Genomic DNA, 10,938 nt, shown 5'->3' with positions numbered 1-10,938 from the left:
AGAGTTGTTAATGGAGCTGAAGGAATTATCTTATGCCTCTGAGTCTGACAGTAGTTTATTTCCTGGGTCCTGCTCCCCTGTCGAAGCGGAATATGCTCCTGTCAAACCCGCTTAATGAAAAGCAACGCGTCGCTGATTACACTTTTATTTGGTCTCTATGTAGAAAGCAGCGCTGCTAATTTACCCTCCGCTCCTCTGTGTGTTTGAATTCGCTACGGATGAATGATTTGGTCTGCCTGTTAAAAAACACTTCTCTCTCTCTCGCTCTCTGCTGAAATAGAAAAGGGAAATAGCCCCTTTGGTGAAAAAGTTCAGTAGAATTGTCCTCAATATTATTCTCTTACAAATATAAATTGATCTTTCAGTTTATCGGTGACCAATTGTAAAATCTGTAGCCTATTTTTGTATGTTTATATTTGACACAAATCTCGACAGCATCTTGTTTCCCATGTGCTCATTGAAATGAAGACATCACACCTGTTTTAGGCCCTACAATAAAAGGAATAACATGCTTGTTAAATGTTGCCACCAAGTCATATGACCGTCTCTTGTATTTCAGTTGCTATTGAATTGTAAATGCCTGTTGTGTTTCGGTATAACGTCAACTTCTCTATCCTGCTACAATATCAATATGGCGCTGAAGGTGAAACTGGTCTGGCAGAACAAATAAAAACATCCAGACAGGATAAATACTTTGTCCAGCCGGCAGCTCTGTTCTACTTGTTCCAGGGAAGATCTCAATCGTTTGGCTTCACATTAAAACGCCTCATCTCTCTCAGAGCAGCTTTCTCTCTGAGGAGCTCTCTTTCCCTCTCAGGCCCGCTGTCCCCCAGGAGCTCACACAGGCCATTACTGTCAAGTACCCTCCACTCTTTATTTTTGCCCTTTTATCTAGAACAACTAATTCAGGTTCCGTTGCCCTTTTCACTCCAAGACGTGTGTTGTGGTGAAGCCCTTCAGCAGGCGGCTGGAGAGCACTGAGGGGTTCGTGTCTGGAGGAAAACTGGACTCCAGATGATCTCGGCTGTTGCCAATATTAGCGGTCACGTGGAATAAGTGAGCCCTCTTCCAGCTGGATCAGAGATCAAAGATCAGGTTTAGATGTCTCCATCATATTATCAGGAGGAGTGAAGATCGATAGTCTGACCGAGCTATGAAGGAATATATCCCAATTATAGGCTATTTATGGCGGAGTAATAAGCAATATCTCCCGCCAGCTGGTATTAATGTTGAAGGCTCTCTCTCTCTCTCTCTCTCTCTCTCACCCCCCTGTCACTGTGAGAGAGGAGACGTTGACTGACTCAAAAACTATATTTATGATTATAGATTTAACAGCTTTAAAAAAAAAACGTTTTATGTACTGTCAGTCATTATTGGCTTGAATTCTGCGTGTTTGAAGAAATAGGTCCTTGTGAAGAGGCCTATAAAGCAAAACTTGCCAGAAAGATATGATAAACATTGTATTTCTCTACTTCGGACGATCTCTTAACGGCGACAAAAGCAAATAAAAAGATAGGATAAGCTAAAGACAAGGCGATGAAGACGGAAAGATAATTTTGTTATCGCAAATTCTAAAAAGTTATAGGCTATAATTTCAGCTCATTGGACAGCGACCAGCATTGACGCAATCTGAACACAATCTCATCAGAAACCGACGTTTTATTTGTGAACAAACTTGAAACACACTCCTTCAATTTTAGGAGAACTGGTGATTTGTGACCTTTTTCTTTCATCAGTGATACTCACAAACCATCGATTAATGACGGCTGCTTTTTAAAGAATGTTTAATAGAAATGATTAACATCTGCATGCTATAAGAAAAAGAATAATGTAAAAAAAAATATATTTCTAATGTTAACTGTCAGTTATACATTTAGATACATTAGATTGTAGGCAGGCCTACGTGCTTTTTAACGAAATAGCAATACGCTCAAACGAATCCTGTTTGGAAGTTTCACCAGTGAAATGCCAATATGATTACATAAATATATCCTTGCAACCAAAAAAAAGTCGCCCCCACAGAAGAATAAACTAAAGCAGGTTTGGTGTGTTAAGAGCAGAAGTGTTTGTTCACAGTTTTAGGGAAATTCATATTGTCCTTCGTGGAGTCTTGGTGCTGTAGAGACGGAAGTCCTTTGACGCTCCCAACAGAACGTTCCAGAGCGCCGGTCTCTAGTATCGAACCCTTGGTGGTCGTGGTCCACGAGACCGTGGTGTTGGTCAGGGCCTGGTTCAAAGTACTGTGTCTGAACAACGGGTCGTGGAAAACCCCATCCACCCAGTTTCTGAGAGTTGTAACGGGAGAGTCCTGCCGTCTGTCTAGAACCGTGATAGGGGAGGGGGCGGCCGGAGAGGCGGGCAGGCCCGGCTGAGGCTGACACCTCAACATACAGGACGGGTACTCCGCCTGGTTCAGAGACGTGGCCGTCTGAGCCAACGACCAAATCCGTGGTTTGCCGTCCAGTATCTGTTGTTGGTAGCAAGCTTTCCCCTGCCGGCTGTCGCAGCCCTCTGGTGAGGTTTTACTGAGCTGCTGCTCCCCGCCCAGGGACACGGGTATGCTGATCTTTAAAGATGTGTCCTTCAGATGGTCGTTCGGACAGTCAGTGGTCGTCATGTGAGTGTTCATGAGGTACCGGTGTTTGAGCTCGCACTCCGAGCTCTCTGATTCTATCATGTCGAAGTCGTCCAGGTCACTCAGCGCGAGATCCTTATCTTTCTCTGGAAATGAACAGACACGAGACATCAGCGATAAGAGGGGAATACAAACTGTAATGAAAGTATCACTGTCAAATATCATTGAAGCTTTTAGCATCACATTATTGCAACGAGCTTAGGTCTATCAGATGTGCCTATTCAAAGACGTTGAGGTAGATGTCCATGCACTTTCATAGCACTTTACATCACAGCAGAATACATGGGGAATAACATTGTAACATTGTGGTAACTAGATGTATGTGTATCTTGTCCATACATGCTTTTGAGTTCACTTTTTGATGTATCTAAAAAAACATCCTAAAGCAGTCCGAAGTTGTTTCATTTCCATGAGGCCATGAGGCCATTCCCATGATGCATTTAGGTTCATACTTCCTCTGGTAAAGGACTATTCCACTGTTAATGTGCTGCATAAACTGCAGCAGGTAGCCTAGTGGTTAGAGCGTTGGGCCAGTAACCGAAAGGTTGCTAGATCGAATCCCCGAGCTGACAAGGTAAACATCTGTCGTTCTGGCCCTGAACAAGGCAGTTAACCCACTGATCCTAGGCCGTCATTGTAAATAATAATTTCTTCTTAACTGACTTGCCTAGTTAAAAATAAAATTAAAGAACCAGGACTGTTCACCTGTTAATTTGTTACATAAAGAACCAGGACTATTCACCTGTTAGTGTGTTATATAAAGAACCAGGACTGTTCACCTGTTAATTTGTTACATAAAGAACCAGGACTAGAACACTGTTAATTTGTTACATAAAGAACCAGGACTAGAACACTGTTAATTTGTTACATAAAGAACCAGGACTAGAACACTGTTAATTTGTTACATAAAGAACCAGGACTAGAACACTGTTAATTTGTTACATAAAGAACCAGGACTAGAACACTGTTAATTTGTTCCCTAAAGAACCAGGACTAGAACACTGTTAATTTGTTACATAAAGAACCAGGACTATACACCTGTTAGTGTGTTATATAAAGAACCAGGACTAGAACACTGTTAATTTGTTACATAAAGAACCAGGACTAGAACACTGTTAATTTGTTATATAAAGAACCAGGACTAGAACACTGTTAATTTGTTACATAAAGAACCAGGACTAGAACACTGTTAATTTGTTATATAAAGAACCAGGACTAGAACACTGTTAATTTGTTATATAAAGAACCAGGACTAGAACACTGTTAATTTGTTACATAAAGAACCAGGACTAGAACACTGTTAATTTGTTATATAAAGAACCAGGACTAGAACACCGTTAATTTGTTATATAAAGAACCAGGACTAGAACACTGTTAATTTGTTACATAAAGAACCAGGACTAGAACACTGTTAATTTGTTATATAAAGAACCAGGACTAGAACACTGTTAATTTGTTACATAAAGAACCAGGACTAGAACACTGTTAATTTGTTACATAAAGAACCAGGACTAGAACACTGTTAATTTGTTATATAAAGAACCAGGACTAGAACACTGTTAATTTGTTACATAAAGAACCAGGACTAGAACACTGTTAATTTGTTACATAAAGAACCAGGACTAGAACACTGTTAATTTGTTATATAAAGAACCAGGACTAGAACACTGTTAATTTGTTATATAAAGAACCAGGACTAGAACACTGTTAATTTGTTACATAAAGAACCTGGACTGACCATCATCGTTGTTCTCACTGTTGACGTTCTCCTCCTGAGACGCCTCATCATCCTCATCATATCTCTTCTCATCAGAACACTTGTTCCTCGGAGGCCACGTCATCTTGTTCTCCTTCTTCAGCCTCCTCCTGGCGTTGGCAAACCAGGTGGACACCTGCGTTAGGGTCATCTTAGTAATGATGGCCAACATGATCTTCTCTCCCTTGGTGGGGTAGGGGTTCTTCCTGTGCTCCTGTAGCCAGGCCTTCAGCGTGCTGGTCGTCTCCCGGGTGGCGTTCTTCCTCCTGGTCCCTCCGTCCATACAGCCATATCTAGTAGTGAAGATGTAGAGTTACAACAGTGTCTCTTTGTAATAGTAGGCCTATATATCTATATACAGGGTCCTATATATCTATATACAGGGTCCTGTAGCAGAAGAGACGTAAGATAACAACTCCTTGTGTCCTGTCCATTAGAAATGCATAGTGTTGATTCATCCAGCAGTACACTGCAGCCCAACACATCTCCGGGGAGCTTTAACAAAAGAATAATGCCCGTATATGAGTGAGCTCCAGCCCTGCTAGGTGAGTAAACACAGGGCACCGCTAAGCTAGCTGTCTCTCCATCCAGAAGACTGACTGTTAGGTGAGTAAACACAGGGCACCCATAGGCTAGCTGTCTCTCCATCCAGAAGACTGACTGCTAGGTGAATAAACACAGAACACTGCTAAGCTAGCTGTCTCTCCATCCAGAAGACTGACTGCTAGGTGAGAAAAAACAGAGCATCGCTAGGCTAGCTTAGATGTCTCTCCATCCAGAAGACTGACTGTTAGGTGAGTAAACACAGGGCACCCATAGGCTAGCTGTCTCTCCATCCAGAAGACTGACTGTTAGGTGAGTAAACACAGGGCACCCATAGGCTAGCTGTCTCTCCATCCAGAAGACTGACTGTTAGGTGAGTAAACACAGGGCACCGCTAGGCTAGCTGTCTCTCCATCCAGAAGACTGACTGCTAGGTGAGTAAACACAGAACACTGCTAAGCTAGCTGTCTCTCCATCCAGAAGACTGACTGCTAGGTGAGAAAAAACAGAGCACCGCTAGGCTAGCTTAGATGTCTCTCCATCCAGAAGACTGACTGTTAGGTGAGTAAACACAGGGCACCCATAGGCTAGCTGTCTCTCCATCCAGAAGACTGACTGTTAGGTGAGTAAACACAGGGCACCGCTAGGCTAGCTGTCTCTCCATCCAGAAGACTGACTGTTAGGTGAGTAAACACAGGGCACCGCTAGGCTAGCTGTCTCTCCATCCAGAAGACTGACTGCTAGGTGAGTAAACACAGGGCACCGCTAGGCTAGCTGTCTCTCCATCCAGAAGACTGACTGTTAGGTGAGTAAACACAGGGCACCCATAGGCTAGCTGTCTCTCCATCCAGAAGACTGACTGTTAGGTGAGTAAACACAGGGCACCGCTAAGCTAGCTGTCTCTCCATCCAGAAGACTGACTGTTAGGTGAGTAAACACAGAGCACTGCTAAGCTAGCTGTCTCTCCATCCAGAAGACTGACTGCTAGGTGAGTAAACACAGGGCACCGCTAGGCTAGCTTAGATGTCTCTCCATCCAGAAGACTGACTGTTAGGTGAGTAAACACAGAGCACCGCTAAGCTAGCTGTCTCTCCATCCAGAAGACTGACTGCTAGGTGAGTAAACACAGGGCACCGCTAGGCTAGCTTAGCTGTCTCTCCATCCAGAAGACTGACTGCTAGGTGAGTAAACACAGGGCACCGCTAGGCTAGCTGTCTCTCCATCCAGAAGACTGACTGGTATGTGAGTAAACACAGAGCACCGCTAAGCTAGCTGTCTCTCCATCCAGAAGACTGACTGCTAGGTGAATAAACACAGAGCACCGCTAAGCTAGCTGTCTCTCCATCCAGAAGACTGACTGCTAGGTGAGTAAACACAGAGCACCGCTAAGCTAGCTGTCTCTCCATCCAGAAGACTGGGGCAAGCAGACTGGAGAATTGTCTGATTGAGTGTAATGATGCAGCCCCAGGTGAAAGGGCCTAAAGCATTAGTGTAATATTCAGCACTCTGGGTCCTCCTGGAGGCTAAGCCCAGGGATATAACTATGTCCGACTCCTCTAGTGGAGTTCATGTAAGCCTATTATACACTTCAATAAGAACAGTTTCAAGTTTGGCAACTCATCAACTAATCCTATGAATTTGATCAGGCATGATATTCCCAGACCATTTGGACGCCAGTACTGTAACAGACAGAGCGTTTTCTAATAGTTGTTAAACTTAGAGGTAAGGTGACTTATGTCAGTGAACACACATATGAAGGATTGGGAAATGGGTTACCATTTGACAGAACATAATTATGTGTGTAATGTTGCTAATTCATATTGGTACTGTGCAGAGTAGGATCACACAGATAGTACAACATATTACATTACCTCTATAGTATTATTATGAATGTTATTACTATCATCATTATTATTTGTATTATTATTATTAATAATAATTGGATTATTATTATTATTATCATTGTTATTATTATTACTGTTATCATTATTGTTATTATTATGATTATGACTATTATGGTGAATCTTATGATTATTATGATTAATATTAATATTATTATGTTAACCATACCTGTCATATTAGTACTGTGCAGAGGAAGGTCATAGGGGTAGTAAGTTATGTTAACCATACCTGTCGTATTGATAATGTCCCAGAGTGGGGTCAATGGGGTAGTAAGCTGCAGCCTGGGTAATCCCTGCATGCGCGGGCGCTGTTGCATCTTTGGTATCGAATGTCCCCTGCAACAAGACAGACTGTCAGTCAGGAAAACGTGACACTATTGACATTAATGGACTGTTATACTTATATATATAACAACATGTATACTGTTTCTTATTAACATATATACTGTTTCTTAATAACATGTATACTGTTTCTTATTAACATATATACTGTTTCTTAATAACATGTATACTGTTTCTTATTAACATGTATACTGTTTCTTATTAACATGTATACTGTTTCTTAATAACATGTATACTGTTTCTTAATAACATGTATACTGTTTCTTAATAACATGTATACTGTTTCTTATTAACATATATACTGTTTCTTAATAACATGTATACTGTTTCTTATTAACATATATACTGTTTCTTAATAACATGTATACTGTTTCTTAATAACATGTATACTGTTTCTTAATAACATGTATACTGTTTCTTATTAACATATATACTGTTTCTTAATAACATGTATACTGTTTCTTAATAACATGTATACTGTTTCTTATTAACATATATACTGTTTCTTAATAACATGTATACTGTTTCTTAATAACATATATACTGTTTCTTAATAACATGTATACTGTTTCTTATTAACATGTATACTGTTTCTTAATAACATGTATACTGTTTTTTAATAATTTCACTCATAAAGTCTAGTGTTCCCATTTCAATACACACACACACAAACACAATAACAGTAACTAAACATGTTGTTAAATAGCAAAGTCAAGTTATATCTGCGTTATTGTAGGCATTCTAACTAATGAATACAGGGAAACATTGACAGAGACATAATCGAGCACACTGCAGTAGAAGTTGTAGTAACATTAAACAAATCCATTCTTAACATAGGTGGCATATTGCAGGTTACAGTACATATTTTCACCTGACACTATCACTTGCCAAACTCAACTTTGTCATTAAAAGTTGCACTTGGCTATCCAGTCATAGCCTGCAGTTGTTTCACCGTGAAGACAGGTTTTGTGCATCAAGAAAAGTCAGACCGTGTGCGTAAAGCGGCATCCTGTGACTTTAGACTATATGCTATTTAGATACAGCTCTGTGACTGTAGGCTAAAGGCCATATAGACACAGCTCTGTGACTATAGGCTATATAGATACAGCTCTGTGACTGTAGGCTATTTAGATACAGAGCTGTGACTGTAGGCTAAAGGCTATATAGACACAGCTCTGTGACTGTAGGCTAAAGGCTATATAGATACAGCTCTGTGACTGTAGGCTATTTAGATACAGATCTGTGACTGTAGGCTAAAGGCTATATAGATACAGAGCTGTGACTAAAGGCTATATAGATACAGCTCTGTGACTAAAGGCTATATAGACACAGCTCTGTGACTGTAGGCTATTTAGATACAGCTCTGTGACTGTAGACTATAGGCTATATAGATACAGAGCTGTGACTAAAGGCTATATAGATACAGAGCTGTGACTAAAGGCTATATAGATACAGCTCTGTGACTGTAGGCTATAGGCTATATAGATACAGAGCTGTGACTAAAGGCTATATAGATACAGCTCTGTGACTAGGCTATAGGCTATATAGATACATCTTGGTGACTGTAGGCTATAGGCTATATACAGTAGATACAGCTCTGTGACTGTAGGCTATAGGCTATATAGATGCAGCTCTGTGACTTTAGGCTATAAGCTATATACTGTAGATACAGCTCTGTGACTGTAGGCTATAGGCTATATAGATACAGAGCTGTGACTGTAGGCTAAAGGCTATATAGACACAGCTCTGTGACTGTAGGCTAAAGGCTATATAGATACAGCTCTGTGACTGTAGGCTATTTAGATACAGATCTGTGACTGTAGGCTAAAGGCTATATAGATACAGAGCTGTGACTAAAGGCTATATAGATACAGCTCTGTGACTAAAGGCTATATAGACACAGCTCTGTGACTGTAGGCTATTTAGATACAGCTCTGTGACTGTAGACTATAGGCTATATAGATACAGAGCTGTGACTAAAGGCTATATAGATACAGAGCTGTGACTAAAGGCTATATAGATACAGCTCTGTGACTGTAGGCTATAGGCTATATAGATACAGAGCTGTGACTAAAGGCTATATAGATACAGCTCTGTGACTAGGCTATAGGCTATATAGATACATCTTGGTGACTGTAGGCTATAGGCTATATACAGTAGATACAGCTCTGTGACTGTAGGCTATAGGCTATATAGATGCAGCTCTGTGACTTTAGGCTATAAGCTATATACTGTAGATACAGCTCTGTGACTGTAGGCTATAGGCTATATAGAGACAGCTCTGTGTCTGTAGGCTACATGCTATAGATACAGCGTCACTGCCATAGAGAGATGAGTAGTATTATTATGATACTATATTATAAGAACCATACCAGCGAGTAGAAAGCGGACGCGTCGGTTCCATAAGTAACGTAATTTCCATAGCCTTGACTCCCGGGGTACGGGTTCCCATACACCCCCAGAGCAGCTGCGGAGCTCAGCTCGTGCCTGGCGGTGGCCAACAACCGGCTCTCGTACACTGGGCAGTAGACCGGCGTCTGAGCGGAGGCTGTCACCCTGGAGTCAGCGATGCTTCTGCCGCTTGACTCGCAGCAAGTTGTCAAAGAGTTGGATGTCATGAGGAACTGAAATGCAAGAAAATAACTATTTATTTACAACGCACAGTGGGATAAAAAAATATATAGAATACCGTGAATTAGTAGTATTGATGTTTAGGCTAATTGTAAAACAACACTTTATAATTAAAATATGTAAAATGTTTCCAGAATCCCCATATGCGTTTTCCCAAAAGACGTGTTATGGATGATTGCCAAAAAGACACCAGTTGGGTAATCTATCCAGTCCCGGACACAACAGCACCGCACGTCCACAAAACAGGTCGGCATGTGAGATATCAGATGAAAAACATGGCACACGTTCCGAGGCTATTATCCGGTAGAAATCACTTCACCATAGGTCGGACTGCGTGTGGTTCGGGTTACCCTCCTTACCTTTACCGTTCAAAGAGCAGGTATCATGAGCCATTTACGGTAACATAATACAATTCCGATACAGTGCATTAAGATACAATGCTGTCTAATTTCTTGTTGAAAGTGAATGACATGATCAACATTTAATCAAAATAAGAATCAATAGTGATGAAATCTGACCGAATATTCAGTTGATACGCGAGAAGGTAACTTACTTGTGGTGCAGACGAGTAGGGATATCCGAATTGTGGATATGACATTGTAGAGAGGTCCCAATATCCGGAGATAAAGCGAGCCTGCAGGTCTCCTCGCTATAGTAACGTAGCCTTGCACTGTTTCAATGTACCAATTGATTGGTAAGCACAGGCAGTAGGCTGGAGGCTTATAGGGCGAGCCACACTACCATGTTTCATTTGTTCAAATGCCCCCAAAACGACTCTCCAAAATGCGCCCTCTCTTTTCCCCTGGTCTTTTTAACTCTTACAATGTGCAAATGAATTAAGACAGTGAAATATATTTGCCCAGACGGATGACTTTGATGTCAGAAATACATATTTTTGCTTTATAAAAAAACAGTAGTATAAAACACCTCAGCCCTGATGCAGGTTGTTTTAAACACCAGTGCCTCTGACGTCAGAAGAAACCCACTCAGTGTCTAGACTGTAACTTCAAGATGCATTTCTGGGGAGAAACATCGAACAAGTAATAGGGAGCGGGACAAAGACTTTGAGATTTCATCGGATTGCAATTCAATTAATCAATGAAGCCATGATTTTAATATGTCGTTCCTTA

General features: G+C 41.1%; 1 protein-coding gene across 1 annotated transcript; it reads right to left on the bottom strand.

Annotated features, from left to right (window-relative positions):
* Positions 1–1,245: 1,245 nt before the first annotated feature.
* irx4a (iroquois homeobox 4a) lies at positions 1,246–10,735 on the bottom strand. Its single transcript, XM_071395635.1, has 5 exons — positions 10,362–10,735; positions 9,550–9,801; positions 7,065–7,171; positions 4,374–4,684; positions 1,246–2,721 (listed from the first exon to the last, which is right to left on the bottom strand). The coding sequence occupies exons 1-5, from the start codon at positions 10,404–10,406 to the stop codon at positions 2,051–2,053; spliced, it is 1,386 nt and encodes a 461-aa protein (XP_071251736.1). The 5' UTR covers positions 10,407–10,735; the 3' UTR covers positions 1,246–2,050.
* Between the last annotated feature and the right edge of the window lie 203 nt (positions 10,736–10,938).

The sequence above is a fragment of the Salvelinus alpinus genome, chromosome 4, assembly GCF_045679555.1.
Source record: "Salvelinus alpinus chromosome 4, SLU_Salpinus.1, whole genome shotgun sequence".
In the NCBI taxonomy this organism is placed as follows: domain Eukaryota; kingdom Metazoa; phylum Chordata; class Actinopteri; order Salmoniformes; family Salmonidae; genus Salvelinus; species Salvelinus alpinus.
This window is presented reverse-complemented; position numbering and strand designations above follow the sequence as displayed.

What these genes read in the sequence shown, in the direction of transcription:
- irx4a (XM_071395635.1), bottom strand. Translation starts at nt 10,406, where the DNA reads ATGTCATATCCACAATTCGGATATCCCTACTCGTCTGCACCACAA. An exon ending in CCTACTCGTCTGCACCACAA is followed by an intron (nt 9,802 to 10,361) that starts GTAAGTTACCTT and finishes CTTGCATTTCAG; the next exon opens with TTCCTCATGACATCCAACTC. An exon ending in GGACATTATCAATACGACAG is followed by an intron (nt 4,685 to 7,064) that starts GTATGGTTAACA and finishes CTTCACTACTAG; the next exon opens with ATATGGCTGTATGGACGGAG.